This window comes from Panthera onca, chromosome D4 (assembly GCF_046562875.1).
Source record: "Panthera onca isolate mPanOnc1 chromosome D4, mPanOnc1 haplotype 2, whole genome shotgun sequence".
NCBI lineage: Eukaryota > Metazoa > Chordata > Mammalia > Carnivora > Felidae > Panthera > Panthera onca.
The window spans coordinates 94,199,883-94,225,335 of record NC_138351.1 but is presented as its reverse complement, the minus strand read 5'-3'; the positions used below and the strand labels follow the sequence as shown (position 1 = coordinate 94,225,335).

Genomic DNA, 25,453 nt, shown 5'->3' with positions numbered 1-25,453 from the left:
GTCAGGGGGAGTCCGACACGTCACGTGTTCTCTACAGAGGCCCCCGGGGCAGCCCCAGCCCGGCCCTCTGGAACCACCCGGGTGCACACAGCCGGCGGCCAGGACCCCGAGTCTGCCCCAGCGCTGCACCCCGTGGGGCCGAGGCCCCCGCTCGAACTGAGATTCGGGTCTGCGGTTGGGGGCTGGCACCACTGGCTGCCGACTGGACGAAACACCTGGTTCTGGAGGAGACCCGGTTCCGGGGAGGCAACACGGCTTGCCGGATCCCCAAATGCAAAAGCTACTGGCCGTTCTTCCACGGCCAGAGGTCCCTGCGGGGAGGGGAGGGGAGGGGTGGGGCCACATGTGGACCTGCTCTCAAGGCAGCCCCCGGGGAGGCCTGAGGGAGGAGGAGCTGGCCAACAAAGAAGATTCCAGAAAGGAGAACGGCTGGCTTCCGCAAGGCCTGCAGGAACAAGCATGGAGTGTCAGGGAACCCACGTAACTGCTTAGGGACTTGGTGACGCAGGAAGGGACAGGGCACTTGTAGGGAAGGGACCGAGGGACGGCAGAGAGCCAGGAGGCCCCTGTGAGGGTCAATGCCACCGAGGCCAGAGGCAAACGGATACCACTCACCACAGAGATTTAACAGTTTAATAACGACTCCTCCACAGCCCGACGGGGCAGCTACCGCACCACGTCTCACGGCAGGGCCCAACGTGCACCCCACGCTTGCCCCGGGGGCGGCTGACGGGAGGCCCTGAGGACACAGAGCGCCCTCCCTGCCCGCTGGCCTGCACAGCAGGACCTCTCCTCAGAGCAGCGGCCGGGCCTGAGCGCGTCCCTTCTCTCCGGGGGCCAAAGGGCAGGACAAGGTGCCGGCCCACCTTGCCCCCTCCGCTCGCTCCGCCCCGAGCACCTACACGGACGGCCCTCGGAGGGACCGACGGGCCTGCAGCCCACCCCACGCAGCCCGGGCTGAGCGGCCTCTCCCAGGAGGCGGCCCCGTCCCGGTGGGCCACGAAGGCGGCAGGCGCCCACCCGCAGCGAGGCTCAGGCCCAGCGTGGTGGCTCCTCACCGAGCCGCCGGGCCCGGCTGCTCCTGACCCCTGACCCTGGTGGGAGGCGGCTAGAGCCCCGTCAGGTCCACAATGGCCTTGATGAAGATGGCGTCATCGCGCACGTAGGAATTCTTGGCCTCCATCTTGGAAACGGGGCAGAAGAGGGGGCAGCCGCTCGCGATGTTCATGTCGCTGACTGGCCTCTGGAAGGAGGACGAGGTCACGTCGGGTCTAAAGGCGTCGATCACGTGCTCCCGGTTGTTCTGGTCAAGCAGCATTAAGGTCACCTGGGGGAGAGTGCCCCGCGGAGGGACAACGCTGAGTCACGGCCCCCCCGCTCCACGGCTACCGGGTGTCAACCCCGTCTGGGTGATCTGCGCTCCGGCACCTTCTGTGACCAACCCCTGGGATCCCAGGCTACAGTCGGGGCTACGTGGAGCTGCATCGTTGGTGCCTTTTCTTATGTTCACGTGGCACACATTTCCTCGCCAGAGGGCTCACAGAATACCTGCCGCCCTCCCCGAGGAACAGCACTTTTCAGATGCGCTGCCTCCACCAGGAAGACCACGGGGCTGGCCCGGCACGGCGAAGGGGAAGGACGACGGCACCGGCACCTCCGATCCCTCGCCCAACTGTGACACGAGAGCCTCAGGTACGGTCTCCAGCCGTGGCCCTTCCTCTGAAACCAGCCCCGAGGCCGCATCTGGAACCGCTGGCCCTAAGTGGCCGGAAGCCCCGGGGCCGAGCGGGTGGCGCCCCGGCTCCACTGCAGCGACAGAGCCACGTGAGGCCCTGGGCCCAGGAGCCTGAGGGCCCATCCTGACAGCCTGCCGCCCACCGGGGTCCCCCAGAGCGGCCGCTGGGACAGCCTCGCGTACCTTTTGATTGAAGGGCCACCGCAGGAGGGCGTCGTTGGGGCCCTTCATCACCACAAAGAAGAGAGACAGGTGCGTCCCGCGCCCGGTGCCATCTCCGTTCAGGTAGATGCGCAGACACATCTTGTAGCCGTACCTGCTCGTGTAGAAGGCTGCAGGGGGGACGGGAGGGAGCGTCAGTGAAGCCAGGCCGAGGGCTCGTGCTCCCCGCAAGGAACAGAAACGCAGGGACAACACCCAGGTTGGGGGCACGTACTTCTCCTCTAAGGACGCAGTTAGTTCCTAGCAAGAACAAACGCCCAGAAGAAAAATAGGTAATTAGAAGAAACGTTTTTAGGGGCGCCTGGGTGGCTCAGCTGGTTGAGCGTCCAAGTCTTAATTTCAGCTCAGGTCATGATCTCACAGTTCGTGCACAGATCTGAGCCCCGCGTCACGCTCGCTGCTCTCAGCACAGCGCCCGCTTCAGAGCCTCTGTCCGCCCTCCCGACTCTGTCTCTCCCCCACTCACACCTGCTCTCAAGAGTAAACATTAAAAAACAGCATTTCTGAAAACCCTAAATGTAACCCCAAAACAGAACCAGCCGTGAAGTTCGGGGCGGGGGGGGGGCTTGGCTCTAGTCAAAAGGCCGTGGTCAGACCTGAGCCGGGGCCTGGAAAGGGCACAGTGGGGGAGACCCTGGGACAAGCCAGAGGCAACATTCCCAATATCCAGCATGGCGCCCAGAGACACGCAGGAGCCCAGACACGGCACGAGGCCGGGCACCCCCGGGAGCGGCCCTCACGGTCTTCCTGCCCGTGGCCCCGGAAACCACCCTCCCTCGGCTCCCCGGACACCAGCCCGCTCCGGCTGCGCAGCTCTGCCTGAGCACAGACGAGCGTCTCCCGGGGGCGCGTCACGGGGCCACCCCAGCTGGAGCTCACGCTCAGTTCTCTATCAGGTTCCGCCAGAGCTGGACCCGGAGGAAAGCTGATCGGCAGGCACGCTCCCACTCCCGAGGAAACGCGCTAGCAAAAGGAGCTGCCTGCTCGCATCCGGTGCAGAGGGGCCGGCCTCCCGAACACGCCGCTCCCCACGTGGCAGTCGCCTGTCCCAGCCAGGAAGACAGAGCGTGAGCATCCGGTTCCAGGGGACGGCGCGGTCGCGGGCGGGCCTGCCTGCGGCCCTGTACCCGCCGGCGGGAGAGGCGCCCCGCCCCTGCCCCCCGCTCGCCCGGGCTCCGAACACACAACCACGGCAGCAACTTCACCGAAGTAAACGGTAAAGGGCGCCCGTGGGGTGGCAGGCTCCTCGGTGCGGGGTGGGGGGCCGGGCTCGGCAGGAAGGGCCGTGGGCCGCGCGTGGCCCTGGCAGAGCAAGGGAGCCCGCCGCGTGGACGAGCGCCGCCCTCTCCCCAGCAGTGCCTTCCAGGGAACACCCCTGCGAGTACCCGCCCGAAATTCCGTGCGTGAGGGGAGTCCCGGCCCGGGCGGCCACCTGCCCAGCCCGCGTCCTCCCGCGGAGGCGCTGCCGGCACAGCAGGGGCCTCCAGCCCGAGGGTGCGCGAGTAGCTCGGACACCAGCAGCTCCGAGGACAAGTTCCAGAACGGCACCTGGAGAGAAGATGGCGGGCGTGCGGCCAGCCACAGCTTCCTGGCGCTTCCTGGCGAAATCCGAGATCTTCCAGAGAAACACGCCGTCGAAGGTGGACGCCTCCATCTCGTGGACCTTCTGCTCCAGCTCGGCCATGGCCAGGTCCTTCAGGCCGATGCTCCTCTCCAGCTGCTGCACCTGGGGGCGCAGGGGGCCCCGTGAGGGTGCCGGTGGGAGGGGCTGCGGGCCTCAGGGGCCACCTTGCATTTCGCAGGACGGCGCTTAGGGAAGCGCCCCCACGCCCACCCTTCCACCGACTTCGAGCAGGACGGCTTCTCCCACTGCCCGGGGCTTGACCGGGCTCAGCTCGTAGGGGAGCTCCGTCCCCACAACACCCCCGACCCCACCCGCGGCCGAGACTCGAGAGCTCAGTGTCAGGAAACGCACTTGTGGAACCCACAGGCCCGAGAGGAGGGGCCACCTCCCAGAGGCCTCCAGCGCCCCCACGTCAGGCCCATCGGTGCACACGGCTCCGAGAGGGACTCCGGCTCAGACACAGAAGCGGAGAAGCAGGAGGAGCGTCACGCCGGAACTCAAGGTGCCATCCCTGAAATCCCAGCTCCGAGGCCCCGTGGTGCCCTGGGGCCCGCCCAGACTAGCCCTGGGGGCCCCGGGCCCAGACCTTGTTACTCAGGGCCTCGATCCTGTCCTGGTCCAGTCGGTGCTGCCGGCCACAGGCCTCGGCGGTCATGGCCACCCTCTCCACCTCCCGGTTCAGGACGCAGACGATGTTCTCGAAGGTGGCCGTCTTCCTCTCCAGGGCCTCACACCGCTGCCGGAGCTCCGCGGCCTTGGGGAGCTCGGCCTCGGGGTGCAGCGTGCCGGCTTCCCAGCCCCCGACCTCGCCTTGGCCCAGGAAGCGGCCATCGGCCCCCGACGGGTGCCTGGCCTCCAGGAGGCCGCCCAGCAGCATGGCCAGGTGCTCCCGGAGCCACTGGGCCTCGTGCTGCTGCTGCTTCTCACTCTCCACCTGCAGAGGGAAGACGGGGAGGCTCACGGCGCCGCACCCGCACTCGGCTCGGCGCCAGAGCCCCACGGACGTGCCGCAAGGTGCGGCGACGCCTCCGCGTCATTCGCTTGCCGGCACGTCACCTGTCGCTGGTGTCACTGTCTTTCCAAAATCCAAACCTTCCTGGTGACTCGTCTGCTTTCATGTGAAGTAACAGGAAAGAAGACACGGTTTAAAACTGCCCGGGGTGGAGGGTGGGGGGGGACCAGTAAAGCTAAGCTTCTTCAAATCCTCTTTATCGTACGGTTCTGACCTGGCAGCCAATTTCTCCTGAGACTTCACGACAAACTTAAAAAAGTTAAACGCTCCCAAAACACCAAACGAAGGAAAGAACAGAGGCCCCGTGAGGCACAGCGCCCAGGGCGCAGCTCCCCAGCGGGGCTCTGACGGGACGCCCCTGCCAATCCGGAGGGGCGTGTGTGAGGCCTCAGGTCAGGATGAGGTCAACAGGCTCAAGACGACACGCGTCCTCAGCGGCATTCGCACTCAGGCCACGGTGGACTCTGGCCGCTGGAAGGGCGGTGGCTGCGGCACCCGGGGCCAGGCCTGGCCTCGGGCGGCGCCCAGGGCGGGGGGCCCAGGGCCTGCATGGGAACAGACTGCCACCACGTCACCAAACAATGAGCAACGGTGGGAGGTGACACCAGAGACCGGGTGTCAAGGCACCAGGTGACAGCACAGCCGGGGCTACCACCCTTGGAAGTTTCTGAGGAGCAGAGCACCGGCCGTTCCCCAGGCCCTCAGAGAGCCCCTTGGGGGACAGACGGTCAGGGAAAACGGTAGAGGCCAAGCGGACGGAGAACCGCCCAGCCCTGAGGGAGCTGAATGGAAGCTGACAGGTCAAGGTCCTGAGGTGGGAACGGGTCAGTGTGCCCAAGGACGGACAAGCCAGTGACTGGTGCAGAGACGACGTCAGAGGCAGCCAGGGCCACACAGGCCACGAAGTAGGGGAGGCAGGTGGGTCCAGGACCTGTGTGCAGGCAGCATGGGTCTCTGGCTGCCCTGGATGTGAGGCCGGTGACACGAGGTGCTCTTTTTGGGAAGGTACAGAAACAGGGCAGGGGGGCAGGGGGGTAGGGGGGTGGGGGGTGGGCACGTGTCACAGTGTGCGGCCGAGGCCAGAAACGCCCACCAGACACCAGGGAGGTACAAGGCCCCGGGCATTTTCAGCAGAGGGACGCGAGCCCTGACTGAGACTGGGACACCTGACGGCCGAGCAGGTGGACAAGGCAGCAGAAACGGGAGGGAAACCAGGAGGCCAGTCTGAAGGCTCGGCAGATCCGGCATTCGGGGAGAGGGCACGCGGCACGCTTCTGCAGGCTCCGCCCACTCACCAGGATCGACGGGCACCCGCCCAGCCCCCAGCGGACGGACCCAGGGCCCACGGGACTCACCATCTCGGGGCAGCCGACAGCACGGAACCTGCACGGGACTCGGCATCTGCCACATGCCCGGACGTGGTCCTGGAACTGGAAGGACGGACGCCGTCGGTGCCCTTACTCTCTCCTCCCTGCCACCGTCCCCTCCCCGGACCCCACCCCCACCGGCCTGGCCCCTGCGGTCTCAGGCTGAACACGGCCCACAACCCACCACAGGTGTGCACGTACACGCGCACGCACACGTGGCCACGTGGCCTGTGCGTGTCAACGAAGGGAGGTCGGTGCAGGCCAAGGGCTTCAGAACACGCGCAGACGCCCAGCCCCGTGCTCGGGCCTCTGCACCCCCGTCTCTCCACCACAGCTCGTAGGACACATTGTGTCGAGGGCCCCCGGGCCCTTGGGAGCGAGGAGGGGCCGGCCTGACCGGGGGTCAGACGCCCACGACGGACCAGCAGGGTGCTGGCACACGACATCGCTGATGCCGACAGGCGCGGAACCCAGAGAGCCCGGCCGTGCACACGCCGGGCACTGACACGGGCGGCACGTTCCGCCAGCAAAGACCAGGGCGGAGGGGGGCACTCGTAAGTGGGCAAGGGCGAGCGGTCCCTCTGCCTCCATCTGCCAGGGCCGTGGAAGAGAGAGACCGTCAGAGCTACGAATGCCAGACAAAAATAAATGAAACGTTAGACTAAGTAAAAGGACAGGGGACCGTGGCCCAAACCACCGCTGACACTTAGGGCGTCAAACAGAGAAAAGGAGCACGGAGTCTCCCCCCGTTGCAAGAGGCGGGCGGGAGTCCCTATGTTCCCGGTCAGGGATGCGGGCCAGCCCGGAGCGAACAGCTCCCAGCCTGGCTCACGCCGGGACAGAGGGGAACTGGGAGTCCCGAGAGCCCCTATCTGCCCCCACCTCGGGGGTCTGTCATGGTGCCCGTGGGCGGGGCCTGGGCTCGGCCAGTCAGCACACTTTCCCCGGTTTCCAAAACTCGAAGCCCACTCCGTCCGTAAAGGGCGATCTCAGACTAGAAAGCCGAGGCGGACGACAGCTCAGCACCGAGACGGCCTCCCGGGGCCGCCAGCCCAGAGGCGTGCGCGTGAGTCCCAGAAACGAGGCCGCCAGCGTGGTCCACGACTGACACTGTGAAAGCAGCCGTAGGCCGGGGCGGCACACGTAAGCCACCAGGCCGAGGGGATCCGGCACCGAGATGCTCCGCGGCAAGAGGGCTGAGAACGCACGGAATCAGGCAAAAATCCGAGCCGGAAGCGTCAGTATGAAGCCACAGTACGTTCTCTCTTTACCGGGAGCTCGGAGCCTGCCCCCAGCCCTGCGGGGTTCTGGATGCAGGTGAGCGTGCGCGCAGGGGTGAGACTGAGCGGCGGCCAGCATCTCAGGCGTGTGCGACTTCTCCCGGGCCGGGTGACTTCCACCGTGGGAAGCGTAACAGAACAGCGGCCCACGGGCCACCACTGAGCATGGGGCACAACGCGCACGCCCCCGCCCCGTCGTCACAGGCGCCAGGAAACCACTTACTTTCTCGCGGGAGATCTTCTTCTTGCCGCAGCCGTCACAGGTCAGGGGGAACTTGGGGCAGACTTCGTGGTGCGCCTGAAAGACAGCGGTCAGGAGCCGGGGCGTGCGTGAGGTCACCCTTGCCGCCTCGTGGCCTCGTTCCGGGGTCGTGGCTCCCGAGACCCCTGACGGGGCGGCTCCCACAGGCACCCGCAAGTGTCACTTGGGAGGGTCAGAGCAGAACCCCCTCTTCTCCATCTGGCAGCTCGGGGCCACGTGAGGACAAGCCATCCACGGCGACCAGGGCAGAGCACCGCTGCTGGTCACCCGAACTGAAACCAGGCCACTGAGGAGCAAGGCCGTGGGATGTTGAGACCCTGGCCCTGTGAGCGGCCAGATGCCCCGTGAGTGGACGCGCTCGGGCCTCTGGACCGAATGGTCTACAGAATGGGGGTCTGAGGGGCACAGCAAGGACAGACGTGCAGCCCAGCTTCTTCAAGGAACAGCGGCAAAAACAAACAAACAAAAAACAAGCAGCCCCGCAGAGCACAATTAAAGAGACCTTGCGGACACACCATCAAGATGCAGCGTGGGGACCGTGTGGACCCCGATCCCGACAAATCAGATGTCAGGAGACACGGGCACCAAGTGAGCCGGGGAGTCGCCGCTGAGACCCGGAAGGGATGGTGGCATGTGCAGCGGTCTAAGAGCAAACGTGCTCAGAAACACATTCTCAAAGTTTCCAGGAGACACGACACAAAGCCTGGGACCCCCTAGCAAGCAGGGGGAGCCACGTGGCGCCAGGCGCGTGGGGACACGGACACGCTCCAGGGAGGGTGGCCCAGGCCTGGCGCTGCGGCTCCCTCCGTGTGAGTTTTTCTAAAATAAAACAGGTTTTTAAAACCACTCGGCTCTGCCTTCAGATCCGCCCGAGTTCCTACCAGGAACCTTCCACCCCGCTGGCTGCGAGCGACGGACTGGTGGGACGCGGCGAAGACGCCACGGCGGCCGCGACGGCGGGACGGCAGGCTCAGCGTTGGGGCTCGAGGAGCTAGGGGAGCCCTGCCGGACGCCCTCACCTTCAGGTCGGCCCAGCAGCAGGGCGCCCGGCAGTGCCTGCAGCTGAGGCTCCTCTCCGGGCACTCCTGTTCCGAGTGCCGCTCCTTCTCTCCGAGGCGAACCAGGCCTCGGCACGCCGGGCACTCGGTCAGCATGAATGGGCAGTGTCCTTCGTGGCAGCTCTGGCAACAAAGGGAGCACGGCGTCAACAGGGCACGCGGCGGACACGGTGCGCACAGAGCTGGCCGTCCCGGCTGCGGCTCCGCTCAGGCTCCGACGCCAGGCGCCGGGCCCCGTCCCGAAGCCACAAGCACCGGGCACTCATCCGCTGCGACGCCCGTGCTCCAGGTGAGACCTGGGGGGGGACTCCACGCCAGCTGGCTGCACCCCACCCACGTGACACCCCAGGGATATCCCGCCCCGTTGAAGCTCCAGACTGACACTCCGGGACGACAGGATCACTGGCCAGAGAGTGAGAAGGGCCACGGAGCCCAGGCCGAGGCGGAGGGCCGGGCGGGCGGAGGGACGAAGCCGGCTTGCTGGGTGCAGGGCGGCCAGGGCCGGAGTGGGGCAGGCTCTCGGAGGACAGGAGGCACAGGAGCGCTGAGGGCCGATGTGCTGGGAGGACGGACCACAGCGGCCAGACCGAGCAGAGGAGGACGGGGAGCCCACCCGCTCATCCCACGCCCGTGCTGACAGCCCACGGGCAGGGGGCCCGGGGAGGGCACGTGCCGACCCAGGGAGGCAGGGCCCGGCCCGGGGTCCCCCCAGTAGGAGGGAGGTGCAGTGAGGAGGGCGGGATGTGCTGTCTCCCGGCTGGAGCCACGAGCCGCGAGCGGGGAGAGTCGAAACCGGTCGGAACCCGGCTGAACCTCAGCTGGAGGACGACGCTGTGGGAGGGGCTTGGGGCAGAGAAGCCGGTGGGTGGGTGGCGGGAAGGTGGGAGAGGCAGGAGTGCCCCCAGGGCGCCGGTCCCCGACCAGCCCGGCACTCCCTGCGGGCGTGGCGCGAAGCTCCCAGCAAGGGGAACAGCAGAGGGGTGCCGGGTGGAGAGACCTCTAGGTTTGTCTGCCGTCCCTTTTATTGTGTCAAAACACGCGCGACACAAATTTACCATCTTAACCGCTTTTAAGGGCATCGAGCACATTCACGTTGTTGTGCATCCGTCCCCAGAACGTATTCATCTTCCCAGACTGGACTCTGTCCTGTGACACACGGCCCCTCCCCTCCCCTCCCCTCCCCTCCCCCGGGATCCGACGCCTCCAGGGCCTCCGGGAAGCGTCCACTCCTACAGAACGTGTCCCCTGCGACGGGCTACTCTCAGTGCTAAGTTTTAGGTAGGACACACGAGGCCACATCAGGGACGACGTGGGGCCTGCTGGGCAAGGAGGCAGAGGTGGCTGCGAGAGGAAAGTTCTAGACCGGCCAGAGCAGAAGCAGGCTCAGCCACTCCAGCGAGGTTCAGGCTGGGCAGCTCTGGGCTGCGATGCCCGAGGGGCGTGGTCTTTGGGGTTTCCCTGCAGAATCCCGGTTGTGGGGTACCTGAGGGGACCAGGGGAGCCTCCGACCTGCTCTTCCCGAGTGGGGAACAGGGTGGTCGTGTCTCCGTCCCGCGCCAGGGGCCTGGCCGTTGGCGCCAAAGCCCAGCATGTACAGGGCAGAGGCCACGGGTGAGCCCCAGGGATGCGGAACGCGTGGGGTGTCCTTCCCGCACGGTGTGGAAACTCTGGATGTCCCGTCCGGTGGCGCCCACGCCTCCTCACGGACCCACGTCACCCGTCTCCCGGGGCAGGCACCCCTGCCCTCTGACTTCCCACGGGGACACATACAGACCAGATGCTACATTCCCAGCCAGCCGCCCTAGTGACCCCACGGCAGCCCGACAGAGCACCCCATATGCTGCCAGGTGAGGTCCCAGCCTGTCCAAAGAACACGCCGTGGACTGCCTGGCTGCACAAAGCCCGGGTCCTCACAGCCCGCGCCCGGCCTCCCTGAAGCGCCCCCACAGCCCCTGGGCTCCTCCGCTCCCCGCCCACAGCTGCTCGAAGGCTCCCGGCTGGGCACGCGGCCCGGTCCCCCACCATCCACCTGCACTTGCCACAGGGTCCCTGGGGCTCTGGCAGGTGGATGTCACATACCCCACCACGACCCAGCAACAGGCAGCGCCCGGGCCACACCAGGTACACCATAAACACTCGAAATGGACCAAGGACAAGTCTCAGAAGTGATCATGGCTCAGAGTGGAAAAGATACAGCGGCTACAGCTGAGGTGCTTGGGTTTCATTGAAGGCGTGTTAACACATAACGTGGGAGTCCCCAAGGGAAGCACAGAGCAAGCAGGCACCCCCGGGAGGGCTGAGGGCACGCGGCCCCCTGCTGACGGCCGCCCCTGGGCCCGGCTGACGGTGGAGGCCTGAGTTCATCATCCCAGGGCCTCTCTGGAGCAGGCACTCAGCACCACCACCCTCGAGGGATCAGAGGGACCACCTTCACGTCCACTCAGGGAGAAGCACACGCCTTGGAGAAATCAGCCTTTATTCAACCAGAATTCAAACTGAGTGTCTCGGTGAAAAGAGCTGTGCTGACTCTGAATTCACAGGGACGTGCGGGACATCAAGCAGGCTTGACTCGGTCTCCCCTTTCAACTGTGACCACTGGTCACCCCTGTCCCCCATCCCGCCTTCAGCGGAGAGCATCCCCTGCCAGCCGGCCCCTCCTCTGCCTCCAGCCGCAGGCTCCTGCACCCGCCCCCAGAGAAACGGCCCTGGGGCTGTGCACACGGGCACCTCTGGCACCTGGCAGGCGCCCCACTAACATCTTTGAACTGGAGTTTTAAATTATTGGGTTCTCAGAAAATACCAGGCATCGTTGCAAAGGAAAAACCTATTCAGAGGCTAACCGGGACTCTCCGAACAGCTCAGCCACGGCTCAGGCGTTTCACAACACCACTGCTCCCGGCCCCGCAAAGGGCAGCGAGCCGGCTCAGAGAGGAGGGCGGTGTGCACAGAGGCCTTGATCTCACCCAGGCCCGTGACGTTCACGGCCAGGGACAGGGTTTGCCAAAGGCCAGGCCCAGTGTCCCAGAGCAGCGCCCGCCCTCCCACGTGACCAAACCCACCCTCTCAGGGACTTTCCGGGGCTCTCCGGGCCAGCCAGGGACTTTCCAGCCTGCATGCCTGCAGGGCCGTGGCCGAGCCCACAGGCTGGCTGCGGTCCCTGGCCCTCAGCCGGAGGCCCACGAAGCCACCGCCCACCCACACCGCGGGCCTGGAGGCAGCAGAAACCGGCCTTCCAGACCGGGAGGTGGCGGGGGTGGGGGTGGGGGGGGGGCTGGTATTCCACCTGTCCCCAGGGGGTCTCTGGGTCCCTATAGAAGGCAGCACAGCCCACTGTGCCTACTTCCTGGGCCCACCAGCCCCCAGAGCCTGCTCGGGCTTCCCACCCTCCCGGGAGAGACCCCAAACCCCAAGGCCTGCCGTCGGGACAGCCCCGGGCAGTAACGGCTGCAGGCCCGTGCTGCTGAGCAGGGCCGCCCCGCTGTGCGGGTATGGCCGGGAGCCTCCGGGTCTCACTCCCAGGAAGGCAGCAGTGAGGGTGCAGGGAGCCGAGAGCTGCTCCACTCGAGGCCCCAGGCGCCTGCTGGATGGACAGCACGTCTCACCTTCCCCACCAGAGGCTCCTCCCTGGGTACGGCCAAGCCGCTCCCCTGGAAACACGCAGCTGAGAGCCCGAAGACCAAAAAGGCTAGTGGGTCAAGAGAACGAGGGAAGAACGGCACACAGGCCGGGAGCCCAGGTCCCAGTTTCAGACCCAATGGGCCCTCCCTCACTGTCACGACTCAGTGCCCAGGGCCCAACCCACGACGGGGCTGTCCTAGGGCCCGAGGCAGGCCTACCTCCTGAGCCTGAGCCTAGGAGAGCCAGGCTTCCGTACCCACAGCCTCTCCGGCCTCACCTATGGGGCTGCCCATCTGAGAGCCCCACCTGCCGCTCCACGCCAGTCCCAACCTCTTGTCCTGGCGGCGGCCTGGCTGCTTCTTGCCTCTCTGGGTTTCGCTGTTTCAGGGCTGTCACGGGAGTGGATGGCCACAGGACCGGTCCCCTAAGTCGGGCTCCTCTCACTGAACGGAGTACCCTTAAGGTCTATTCGTACGTGTCACCATTTTGTTCCCTCCCTCTTACAGCTGAATCCTATTCCGTGGTGTGGACTGACCAGGTCTTGTCTGTCCCACCGTCAGCTGGCGGATGCTCGGCTGCCATGACATTTGTGCACGAGTAAGTGGGCTGTGCCAGTTAAGAGGACGGCCGAGCGAGCGAGCGAGCGAGCTGTGGACGCTGCGCGAGGGCGGGCAGGTCCGGTCACACAGAGGCCCCGCTGTACCAACGCAGGGACGCACGCTAGCCTTGCCTGGCTGGGACAGGCCACGGCAGGATGGGAATGGCAGCCACCGCCCTGTCACTGGCCAGATGCCTTTCTGTGACCGCAGATCGAACGTGGCCACTCCTGCAATGCCCAACGTCTAGACAGTTCGAGAAAAGAAAGCCCTAGTCTGAAGACTCACGGAAAAATCCCACCGAGCAAGAAAGCTACTTTCCTGCACGTTCAGCCCCGCAGAGCCAGCACAAGGTCCTAGCGCACCCGGCCCCCTCGCCGCCACCCGCCACAACCCTCCACAGATGACACCGGGCCCGGGCAGGTGCAAGCCCCACGCGAGGCCACAGTCCCCAGGCCCCTGGGTCCACACGCGGGTCGTCAGCAGCCGCCGCCTCCTCTGCAGACGTCAGCCAGGCTCGCAGCCGGCAGGCTCACGAGGGCTCCGCGGGCTGCTTTGGGGACGGGGTCCAGGCTCGAGGCCGAGCCGGTGCGGGGGCCCCTACCTCATACTCTTTAAGGGTCCCCTTCCAGGTGCAGCCGTCGCTGGAACACACGGCCGGCAGGCTCTCCACCTCCCTGCGCGCAGCGTTGTCCGGGAACGCCTGAGGAGAGCATTCCTAGGTTAGGCCTCCACCCGCTGCCCCCTGCCTGCCCCGCCGCCAGCCTTCCAGAACGAGGCCCGGCGGCAGACGCAGCAGCTCCAAGCTCTAGCGGCCACCGGGGCAGCGAAGGCGGGTCCTAGCTGCCAGAACGCCATGAGGCCATTGGTGTCACTAAAAGAAACATCAAAACGTTTTCTGTGTTTTGACGTTTTTTGCTTAAAGACTTTCACTTACCGAACCGCTTTCCAAAATAGAAATGCCCTCTTCGTATATGCCTTCGTGAACACAGGCGGCACAGTTCTGAGGCCCGGAGCTGGGGGGAGAAGGGAGGGGCCGGCCATCAAACCCGCTGCAAAGAGCAGACAGCACTAGGCCGCCCGCCCAGCGCCACTCCTCGCCCCATTCTGCACTTTCTAGACTGAGATGGAATCAGGGAGGAGCACGCATCGACGTCCAACGTTTAAGACATTTAGGGGCGCCTGGGTGGCTCAGTGGGTTAAGTGTCCGACTTTGGCTCAGGTCACGATCTCACAGTTTGTGGGTTCAAGCCCCGCATCGGGCTCTGCGCTGACAGCTCGGAGCCTAGAGCCCGCTTCAGATTCTGGATCTCCCTCTCTCTCTCTGCCCCTCCCCTGCTCATGCTGTCTCTCAAAAACAAACCTTAAAAAGGAAACAAGTAAATAAAAACAAAATACTTAAAACAGGGGAGAGGATTCCAATCCTCTAACGGTGACCCTCCCGCTGTGAACAAAGGTGCTCTCTGGTGGCTCAGCTGGGCGCCCAGGCGTGAGGTGCTGGCTCCCTGGGCCCACCCACCGGCCCTCGACGTGCCAGTGGCCCTCAGACCAGACTTCACAAGCTCCTGGGGACACGTGCCTCCAAGGCACACGCAACATGAACCCCAAGTGTGATTTTCAGCTGTCTTGTGCCCACATGACACGCACGGACACCCACGGAGCAGTGGCAGCAGACGGGCTCTCGTGGTGTTCGTTTCACTCCCTGTGTCCACGCTGCCCCGGCAACCCGCGACCCCTCCTCTTCGGTCGCTAACTTCACTTTCCTATCTGCAGCGCGCCTCTGCCTTCGGGGGGTGTCGCCGGGAGCACGGCCCGACCCGAGGCCGAACCCGCCACCCGCCACCGGCCCCCAGTACCTCAGGATGCTGGTCAGGCAGTAGGAGCAGTAGCGGTGGCCGCACTGTGCCTGGAAGGGCCTGCGCAGGACGTTCCTGCAGGCCGAGCACAGGTACTTGTCCTCTGGCTTGGTCCCCAGCAGGGTCTTTGAGAAGCCGGGCTGCAACACGTCTAGGGAGCCGGGAGGGGTCACGCTGGCCGCAGCCATGGGAGCCGCGAACCGCCACGTCCTAAGGAAGAGCACAGAGCAGGAGAGGGTCACGCAGGGGCCTAAGAGCCGCCTCGACTGCAGAATAACCCCCCGCGGAAAATGGCCCTCGCCCGGCGGTGAGGGGTCGGGGTCGCCAAGCCGAACAGTGGTCTAGAATCGGAGAACCAGGATTTCAGCACCGCGGGGAGCCCTGCAGACAATCTAGTCCCATCTCCCACCACAAACACGGAAATCGAGGCTCGGCCAGGGTGGCGCTCTGCCCACGCCGCACAGCTGCGCCGGCGCGCCCACTCCAAAGCCCCCAGGCCAACAGGCCGTCCTCAAGGTCACCTGGCCCGGCTCGCTGACCCACGGACAGAGCGAGTGCCGGGATCCGGGAGGCCACCTTCTGGCTACACAGCCACCGGCAGCCCTTATCCTCGTGCCTTCCTGTCTCCCCCAGACCTCCTACAGATCAGCCTGGCGTGCAGGAAATTCTGACCTGCCTGTGCTCGGGCCCTAGGCAGCCCCCAGGACGCGGCCACCCCACGCGTCGGCCTCTCCAACGTCACCCCTGACAGCAGGCACGCAGCCTGCCGGGCACCACCGCTCTGCTCCCTGGCCACCATCACCAGGGTGCCCCCTCTAGAGAGCTGCCCGCTGCTGTGCACCAGGCCTTGGCAAGGCCCCCAGGACACACGAGCTGGACAGGGGAGAGGCTCCCACCGTGTTCTGACCCCTTGCGTGGGACGCACAGATCAACAACCAGCATCTCAAAAAGCCAGAAGGAACCGTACCTGCTAACCCTCCAAGCTGGACAAGTACCCAGGTGCCACCTGAACACGTAGCACGTTGACCTCAGAGCCACCCTGGCCCGTTTGCAATCGCTCCAAAGAGCTTTCTTCCCCAAATGCCCCTGGAAACACGGCCCCGTGTCTTCTCACGGATGTGCGTGGGGAACACGCCAACTTTCGAACCAGGATGTTCTGAAATGACACCTCTTTCCAACGTTCGTGGGGCTGTCTTCCCTGGCCTAAGCTGGTGTGACACCACAGGAAGCAGCAACAGACGGTGTGCCCCTGTCTCCCATCTGCCGGGCACAGCCACTTTCAACCAAGGCTTCTGGACTCGTAGTCGGCGAGGCCTCGCTTGGGCCGCGTGCCAGAGCACACAGGCATTTGCTCCTCCAACCACAGGACATATGAGGTGTCGTGCCCGAGGCCACTTGGCAGGAGGCCACGGCGCCCTCTCACTGGTCCACACACTCTCAGCACGTGTGGGCGTGTCTGGGCCCCTGCCCCATCCATCTGTCCCTCTGACGAGCGGGGGAATTCACTCTCTCAAGCCCGACAGCACACAGAAGCGCTACGAGGCGCCACTCACTAAAGCCTTTCGGTAGACGCCGACAGTGCAGGCCAGGGCAGCCGAGGAGGGAGGACCCCTCAGCCCACGCCTCTCAAGGCCACGTCCGGATGTGCTACACAGAAGCACTACCAAGAGCGAAGGGCTCGTGGAAGTCCACTTACTCTCACGAGGTGATTTCACGAGCCATCGACGACGTACAAATCAATGCTCTAAACTACGTTAGCGGGGGCACGCCTGGGTGACTCAGTCGGTTGAGTGTCTGACTTCAGCTCAGGTCATGATCTCGTGGTTTGCGAGTTCGAGCCCCGCGTCGGGCTCTGTGCCGACAGCTTGGAGCCTGGAGCCTGCTTCGGATTCTGTGTCTCCCTCGCTCTCTGCCCCTCCCCCACTCGTGCACGCGCGCGCACACACACACACACACACACACACACTCTTTCTCTCTCAAAAATAAACACTAAAAAAAATTTTAAAAATCACTGGTAAAAAAAAAAAAAAGCCACACTTTAGATCTCTACTCTGTATTTATTACCTTAAATGAAATCCAACATCAAAAGTAAAGGAGTGTAAGCACACGACCGTGTTACACGGGGGCAGAGGAGACTAAAGTAAGAAACCAACAGCCCCGTGACAGTACGAGGATTACGGTGATGCTTTCTTTTGAAAGCCTCACTGAGCAGCCTCCCCTACAGTCTGCGAGACAAAGCTTTATTCTGGCACCGACATTCTGTCTTCTCGAAACCAGACCCGGCTTCTTGGCCGACTGATCACACCTTCTTCGGCCGGTCCCACTGCCCTAGCCCATCAGCATATGCTCCCATTAGACGTACAAGCCCCACACGGGTGGTCTCTTTCTGGCCTCGACCTCTGTCAGCTCTGGCCAGACCTCGATGACCTCGCGAACACAGCTTAGTCAGCGGTCACTACTACCCGACACAGCTGGACGGCGGGCATCGGTATTTCTGTCCTAAACGCGGAGACAGGCCCTGGAGGACCCACGGATTCCACCCAGCGCCACGGCACCAGCCCCCGGGTCCCGCCGCGGCCCATGCCACGCCTGGGGAGTTCTCGGTGCTCGCGACCTTAAACGTTGTGTTCAAATCTCGTTTATAACGCATTTTAACTTTTACAAACCATAACGAAAGACATCACAGAGACTCAAAAGCACTGCCCCAAACTGTAACGCTTTGAAGGCCACCAATACATCAAGTCCCGCCGCAGTGGCGGGCTGCCTGCCGCGACCACAGAAGAAAACTTCCCCGTCCCCGCGCCTGGACTCGACTCCCTGGTGGCCTGCACACGTCCACCCATCTGGGCCTCCCCAGATGACCGGCGCAGTCAGCAGCCCCGACACAGGCACCAAGGACGGTGGGCGGGGCGGCCGCCGGAGAACAGGACTCGGGGCTCGTGGGCACCCCAACCCGGAACCTCAACATCCTGCTGGCCCTTTCAAGCTTCCCGCCTATTTCCCAAATACTGACTCTCTCGGGTAAGTTGCTCATAACCAGAGCAACTCCACTGGCAATGAATGTGTGAACGAGGCCTCCCATGCAGTCCGCCCCAGTTGAATCACATCAACTGATTCCCCAAAAACAAGCTCCGGTTAACTTCCGTACAACAGATTCACATTTTGTTAGAAGGGCATCTCTATCAGAGACGAGACGGTATTTACAGGATAGTTCCAGTTATGTGACGTTTGAGAACAGGCAAACCAGCCCACGACAACACAAGCTGGGAGGTGATGACGTCTGGCTGCACGAGCCTGTGGCACACGAGACGTCTGCTCTCCTTCCCGGTTCCTGGCACAGAGCTCCTAAAACCCCTGGGATTTCCAGAGCAACGGGGCCAAGGGAGCACCTTCTGTGACTCATAAGCCCCTTTCACGCCGCCCCCTGTGAGGGAGGAGAGGGGCCGGAGACTGACCTAACCACCCATGACCAATAAGGCAATCGATCGTACTTTCGTGAAGGAGCCCCCGTAACACCCGGACCAGGGAGGTTCAGAGCGCTCCCGGACTGGTGATCCGTCACCGTGCCGAGAGGCTGGCGCGCCGGAGGGCGTGGGGGCCTGGCAGCCCTGCCCCACACCTGCCCTGTGCATCTTCCCACCTGGCTCTGCACGGAATCAGTGTCTCCCTGAGTTCTGTGAGCCACTCTGGACTCAGTGAACCCAAGGAGAGGTCACAGGAATGCCACGTTCGGCGTCAGAAGCGCTGAGTACAGAAACGCAGGCGTGCCGGAGAGGCCCGGGTACGCAGACGACCGCGCACCGAGCTGTACCCTCAGGATCTGTGTATTTTGCTGTACGTGCGCCTCAACTTCCAAAGGAAAAGATGGAGTTTCGGGAAGCCTGGCTGGCTCAGTCGAGGAGGTGCAACTCAATCTCGAGGTTGTGAGTTCGAGCCCCACACCGGGCGTAGAGACTACTTAAATAAATTCTAAAGATTAAGAAAAAGATGTAAATCTCTAATTACGGTATACCCATACACGTTTATCCAAAATAACTCTGTCTCATGATACTAAAAATGGTAAAGCAGGGCGCCTGGGTGGCTCAGTCCGCGAAGCACCCGACTTTGGCTCGGCTCATGATCTCACGGTCCGTGAGTTCGAGCCCCACACCGGGCTCTACGTCGTCAGCGTGGATCCCGCTTCGGACCCTCTGGCCCCTCTCTGCCCCTCCCGGGCTCGCGCGCACTCGCACGCCATTTCAAAAATAAATAAATAGTAAAAAAATAGTTTTTAATTGCAGAGAACCCGAAAGTCAGGTTCTGACGGGAAGAAGCCCCGAAAGAGCGGTGCATCTGGCACCGTGTGCTGCCCTGCCGTTTCCTCTGCTGCAGGTGGAGCTGGCGGCAGCCCCTTCACAAGCCCGGGGCCCGGCCTGGGTGCAGAGCACGGGGACACCTTCACATGCGCCGACGCTCTAAACTAAGGCATTATGAGCAGACGTTGCAGGTGGGGGAGTGTGTGTTTAATATTTACTTTTGAGAGAGAGAGAGAGAGAGAGAGAGAGACAGAGTGCGAGCAGGGGAGGGGCAGAGGGGGAGGGAGACACAGAATCCAAAGCAGGCTCCAGGCTCCCGGGTGTCAGGACAGAGCCCGACGCGGGGCTCGAGCTCATGAACAGTGAGTTTGTGACCTGAGCCACCCAGGCGCTCCTAGGTGTCTCTAGTCCTAGGTGCTGGCGCGCGTGCCTTCGTACCACCTAAATGTTGATCTTGAGTCTCTCTGATTAAAAACCAGGGCTCTCAGCAGGGACAAGGTGATCAGTCATGATGCAGCGACTGTCCCTTCGTTCCACCTGACCCAGCTGACCACCCCGCTCGCCTCCCCTCTCCCTGACCTCTGAGTGTGAGTGCCTGCACATCCCCAGCCCCCTGGAGAGCTGGGCCCCCCTTCGGTCGCTCCAGTGGAATCCTCAGAGACCTCTCTCTCTCTCCCTGTCTCTCTCTCTCTCTCTCATCCACCGTCTCCAATGCATCAGTAGATCCATTGGCTCTACCCTCCACAGGCCCCTGGAATCTGACCACATTGCTGCAGTCAGGCCTTGGCCACCATCCACTGTGTCCTGAGCCTCCACCCTTCCTCCACCCTGCCCGTCCAGGCATCTCTTTCTCAGCAAGGCCTTCCCTGTCACCTGTCACCTGTCACCGACACTGCACTGTGCTGGCCTCCTTGTGTGGGCCTGTCCCTCTGGAATGAAAGCTAAGCGCCAGGAGGCAGGGACTGGGAGGGCAGGAGGAGGGACCCAGGCCTGGGCACGGGGTGCAGGAGCGCCCTCCGGGCTTTCCAGGCTTCCGCTCATCCACGGACTCCGGTACCCGTGAAGCCAGCCCTTCCTCCACACCATTCCAAAGTGGGGCACGCCGATCCCGGAACCGGGATGAAGTGTCCCTTCAGAGTCATGCCCCTATTCTCCTCCTACCCCCCACCCGCTGAGTCCTCACCTCCCTAAACCACAACCAGGTCACCTGCTCCACTGCCCACCGGGCCCTGCAGGGGACGCGGCCTCGATGCTGCTCCCACTCAGAGCTCGCACATCTCAGCTCAGACCCCGGACGGCTTCCGCTGAGTCTGCCTCCTGCACCCTCCTCACAGGCTCAGCACCCTCTGTGCAGGGGTGAGGCCCTGTGGTGGGACAGGGACACGTCCTCCCTGTGGACACAAGAACCAGGCCTGGAGAGTGGTCCTCACGCATCCCCATGAAGGAGCGGGCCCAGTGCAGGGAGAATGGCACACCGCCCACAGGCCTGGACTCCAGAACACGACGAAGATGTGCTCCCCATCCTGGGCATCGCCTGCGGGGTGTGTGGGTAATTTCTTCCGGGTTTTCTTCTCTGGACCTTCCCGCCCTGGCCTCTGGGCATGTTCGTGATGTCCCGCCGTGGAAACCCACCCGGCAACTGCCCACCGCCAGACAGGGACCCAGATGTGGCCCTCAAAACACAAAGTGAAAAGGCCTTTATCCTCCCGGAGAAAATGCGTTCTCCAGCGACCAGCGAGTACGGTGCATGCCGTGCTCTAGTACCCAGAGCATAACCAATACTGCAGGCCGAACCTGGTCCCCAAGTGACATTCGCATTTATTTCCCTGGGAAGTTTAGAAACCGCTCGAGAGAGAGAACCCCTCGCTGAAAGCCCCCTCTCCTTGGAGCCCCCTCCGAGGGAGCCAGCAAGGCTCTCTCCATCACACGGCACGGGTGTTTACAGCCTGCCCTCCCCCCTCCCAGGACACTGAGGCAGGTAACAGGACAGGACCACAGGATGCAGAGATCTGTGACACAACACAGCAGGACACCGGAGGCAAGGACCAGCACAGAGGCCCGAGGTCACAGTGCATGCGTTTGGGGACCGCGGCCACGGGGATTGGGCTCTATTCTGAGAACCAGGTGTCCGGGGAGAGGGGAGGGAATCTGCGTCTGCTCAGATGCGTGGAGACGCCACTTCTGGAAGCACCGAGGGGCTCTGTGGCTTCCAAAGGCTTTAAACAAATCAACTCTTAGCATTTTTGTTTTTCTAAGATTTTTGGGAGAGAGAGACAGTGTGTGAGCAGGGGAGAGACAGAGAGAGAGGAGACACAGAATCCGAAGCAGGCTCCAGGCTCTGAGCTGTCCGCACAGAGCCCGACGCGGGGCTCGAACGCACGAACCGTGAGATCATGACCTGGACCGAAGTCGGACGCTCAACCGACTGAGCCGCCCAGGCGCCCCTTGTTTCTTGATTCAAGCATTCGCGAATACCGTGGTGCGTAAATCATACTGCAATTAAGCTGTTCAAGAAAAATAAAACTCGAGCAACAATTTCGGGTTGACTGAGACCTGCACCTAAAACCAGCAACCGAGTCGACAGACGGCACTGCCCTCCAGATGCCCCCTCTGCTGAGAGAGGCTGCGCTGGCTCAGCACGCCCGCCCTGTGCTCTGCCCCACACTCGCTGGCTTGCTCGCTCGCTGGCGTGCACTCTCTCTCCCTCACACCCACACACACGCGCGCACACACACACTCTCTCTGTCCCGGGCTCCCCCACAGACAGTTCCGAGCGGCCCCACTCCAGGATCTGGGCCTCACCTTCATCACGGGGACGCTCACCGGGCTCCTGCCCACACACGGGACACCCCACCTCTACTCACAGGCTGCAGGACGCGACAGTGCTGTGACTGGCACCCTAATGTGACAGCTGATCTTGGAACGCGGGTCTGAACTGCCTGGATCCGCTTCTGCACAGACTGCTTACAGCCCGTTACAGTAAACGTGCTTTCTCCTCCCTACGAGTTTACCATTTTCCTCTCACGCACGCACGGTCAGAATCCGGCACCCCACACACAAGGGGGTCTGGGGCAGCCGGCTCTTCACACGATCGCCAGGGCTTCTGCCCAACCGCAGGCTGCTAGCTAAGTGAAGGCGGGAGTCGCAGGCGTGCTCACTCCGCAGCACACGTCCGAAAACTGGAACGAGACAGCATTTAGTGTGGCCTCTGCACGATGACCCGAAAATTTGGGAAGCGTTCCCATTTCAAAAAAAAGAAGGGAAGAAAAAAACGTTACACGCAGATTTTCAACTGCGCAGGGAGGGGGTTGGCGCCCCCACCCCCTTGTATGTTCAAGGGTCAAGTGTGAAGGCTCCGGAGCCACAGGAGGTGGGGGGGCTGAGGGCAGGGAACCCAGAGAGCCGGTGACGAAGACAGGCGGCAGGAGACACTGATACCTCCAGGATAAGTCGCAGGGGCGAGGGCGCAACAGGGTGAGAAAAGGTGACCCCAGAGGTCCACCCACCACCCTGAAGTTCAGGGAGCTCGTCCAGATCTGAAACAGGTGAGAACTCGCCCCTCGGAGGAAGAAGGGAGCACCAGGTAGGCAGGGGAGCCCACAGCTGGGGTCAAGGCAAGGGGTACGCGGCGCACAGGCCAGCAACCAAAGTTCAAGGCAGCCAGGCTGGAGGGTGGAACGCTGTGACCCCGGGTCGTGGCCCCCCGGCCGTGACCTCGCACAGTGGGCCGGGGCGTTGCGGACGGCATGTCACCGCGTGGGGACCCCGCGCCACGGCCCCCGGCCGGAGCCGCCGTGGACGCCCGCGGGCGTTCGCGAACTTTCCTGCGCCGGCCCCGCTCCGACTTTCAGTTTCCGGCTGCCCGGCTCCGAAAAATCCCCTCAGGCCCGCGGGGCGGCGACCCTGCCGCCGGGGCCCTGACTCCCCGGAGCCGCCCGCCGCCGCTCTGGCCACCGCCGCCGCCCCCCGACCCCAACCCCCACCGCGACCCCCACCGCGACCCCGACCCCGACCCCCACCAGCTGGACTCACCAACGGTCGCCGCGCGCCCGGAACTGCACGCCCGCCCAGCCGCCGCCGCCGCCGCCGCCGCCGCCACCGCCGCCGCCGCGGACCCGCCCCCGAGCCCGCCTGACTGACTGACGCGGGGCCCTACCAGGAGCGCTCAGCCAGCCGCAGCTGGCTCCGATTGGCCAGTTATCTCCCCCCGCCCTCCGCGTTGGCCCGCCCCCTGACAGACTGACACGGGACCCAACCAGGAGCGCGCCGGAGCCGCAGCGGGCGCCGATTGGTCAGAGCCACCGCTGCGTGGGTACTTAAGTTGAGCCCAGCCCAGGCTCTCTCCGAGCAGAGCAGGTGGGTGCCGGGCGTCGTGACCTGCTTGTGCGGTGCGGGGCCAGCCTGCGCGAAGGTCTTCCGTGCTTTTAACCTCCTGAGAGCCTGGCCGATGCCCGCGAAGGGTCAGCCCGGGCCGCGGGCACGGCGGCGGCACCTCCCCTCTCCCCGGAGTCCTGCTCACAGCTGGGCCCCGGTTTGGGTCACAACTCTGAAAAAAATAAAAAATAAAAAAACCACCCTGCTCGCTTAAAGAGTATGAAGGACATAAGGTCGGCTGTCGGGGTTGTGAAATGTTCTACAACCACATAGCGGCGATGGTTGCCCAACATTATGAATGTACAAATGCCACTGAATCGTACCCTTTAAAATGATTTCAATGGTGAATTTTATGTTGTGTGAATTTCACCAGCAAACAAAGCCAAAAACGGAGGGCCTCCTGACACATGGAAATGTGGAACACGCAGCATCTAGAAACAAGGCGGTGGCCTTAGCAGAAAAGGGGGGCAGCGCCGGGGGGAGGGGGGATACGAATGTTGACCCCATCACTTCCTCCACGTGTGTGACCTGAGGCCAGTCTGTTTCTTGATGTGCCAAAGGACAGTTGGGATAAAACGGATTATCTCTCACTAAACACAGCTTTTGCCAAATATGTGACAAACATCTCGTTTTGTCTCATGCCAGTGTTCAGAGGTGGCAACTGCTCACTCCATTTTGCAGAAAAAGAAATAGAGACTCAGGGAGGTGAGATTCCTTCCCCCAAGTCACACAGCACATTCAGCACCCCCACTCTGAGGGGCTCATCTGAGCAATGGGAACAGTCCAAACCGAAAAACAGGCTGGCTTTGAAGTTACTCGATTTAAATGCTCTACGCTCTGTGCGGTCTGGAGTCCCCTTTCTAAAATGCCACATCCCCGGATACGGCAGCAAGGCTGTCTTGCCTCTGATAGAGCTCGGATAGCGGCCGGGTTCCGTGAACCTCCAGGCTGAGTTTGCCACAGGCAACTCCCCGTCCAAACTACAGGTTCAGTGGAGGTTTCATTCAAGTTCCATCACCGTCACCTAGTGAGCTCCTCCTGGCGTCTGGGAGGCCAAGGCCGAGCTGTGTACCCACCAGCTGCCCGGCAGGAAATGGCTCTTGTTGTAAAGAGGAGGTTCACCTGCAGCGGTATACCCCCACCCCCTTCCTTAAGGGTAAGATCAGGAAGCTGTCCTAATTGGCTACCTTCTGCAGCAGGTTCCGGAGACTGTCAGACCTCACTCTTCCAGGATCGGGGACAGCGCAGAAGCCTGAGAGAGGCCCCAGAGTCCAGGAGAGACTTCCCCGGACAAGCTCTTGCCTCCTGGGCAGGCAACCCCCTGCAGACCTTGGTGCCCAAAGCGCTGGGCAATCTTAAAGTACCTGCCAGTGGTTTTAGCCTGAAGGTGCTTTTAGACTTTGCTGTTCCCAAGGATTTTCACACACACGTTTTTAAAACATTGGATTCTGATGAAAGCAGGCCTTTGGGGCTTGCAGCGCTAAGAACAGGGGGAGGAAGCCCTGGCCCAGCCCCGACTGGGAAGTGGCCGACCCGCCCCCACCGGCCTGCTCGGTCTGGGGACACCTCAGTCCCGGCTTGCTGGAAAGGGGTGAGTCACTTTGGTCGTCGGGCTGCTCAGGGGATTCCCACTCAGGTTCCTTCCTGCCAAAAAGAAAGCAAAACTCCACCCGAGGCAGCCACAGTGGGAGGGCCCAGGGAGGGCCCGGGACAGCCCCAAGCAGCCCCAGGAAGGCCCGCACCGTGCTCGCCCTGCTCCCTGAAGGCTGGGGTCTGGGAGGCCGCAGAAGGCCACCGTCACGGGCCTCGGCGCCCCCCAGAGAGAGGCACGGGCCGGCTGCAGATTGGGGTTCATGCTGCGGTGAACACTGGCTGCTCCGGGGCAGGAGGGTCCATCGGCTGCCAGTGAGTCTCTGGACTCCTGCACTCCCTCCACTCGATGGCCCGAGCTCCAGAGGGCAGGCAGCCCCTCTGTTCTCCTTTCCCACGGGGTCGTCTGTGCCCAGGGACACCTCTGAATGCGGCACCTCCTCTCCCAACAGGCTGCTCCTCTCAGAGGCCTCATGTCCTTTACTCGGGCTTGTGCGCGTGGAGCCAGAGGCAGGAGGGCTGACCCAGGCCCCCGCTCGGGATCCGGACACGGGAGGTCCCTCC

General features: G+C 63.4%; 1 protein-coding gene across 2 annotated transcripts; it reads right to left on the bottom strand.

Moving 5' to 3' along the window:
* Nucleotides 1-619: 619 nt before the first annotated feature.
* TRAF2 (TNF receptor associated factor 2) lies at nt 620-23,077 on the bottom strand. 2 transcript variants are annotated; one of them, XM_081791025.1, is made up of 11 exons: nt 22,958-23,077; nt 14,631-14,840; nt 13,712-13,790; nt 13,379-13,477; nt 8,522-8,683; nt 7,464-7,538; nt 5,949-6,023; nt 4,168-4,515; nt 3,506-3,683; nt 1,919-2,067; nt 620-1,327 (listed from the first exon to the last, which is right to left on the bottom strand). In XM_081791025.1, exons 2-11 carry the CDS (start codon nt 14,816-14,818, stop codon nt 1,109-1,111), a joined length of 1,572 nt encoding a protein of 523 aa, XP_081647151.1. In that variant the 5' UTR covers nt 14,819-14,840; nt 22,958-23,077; the 3' UTR covers nt 620-1,108. The 2 variants fall into 2 exon arrangements, with proteins under 2 accessions (XP_081647151.1, XP_081647152.1); XM_081791026.1 differs by having other exon boundaries at nt 3,506-3,677.
* Between the last annotated feature and the right edge of the window lie 2,376 nt (nt 23,078-25,453).

Excerpts from the sequence above, each read along its gene's own strand:
- TRAF2 (XM_081791025.1), bottom strand. The coding sequence starts at position 14,818 with ATGGCTGCGGCCAGCGTGACCCCTCCCGGCTCCCTAGACGTGTTGCAG. Across the intron at positions 6,024-7,463 it reads AGAAGATCTCCCGCGAGAAA|TTCCAGGACCACGTCCGGGC; the intron begins GTAAGTGGTTTC and ends CCGTCCTTCCAG. Across the intron at positions 1,328-1,918 it reads GGTGGCCCTTCAATCAAAAG|GTGACCTTAATGCTGCTTGA; the intron begins GTACGCGAGGCT and ends ACTCTCCCCCAG.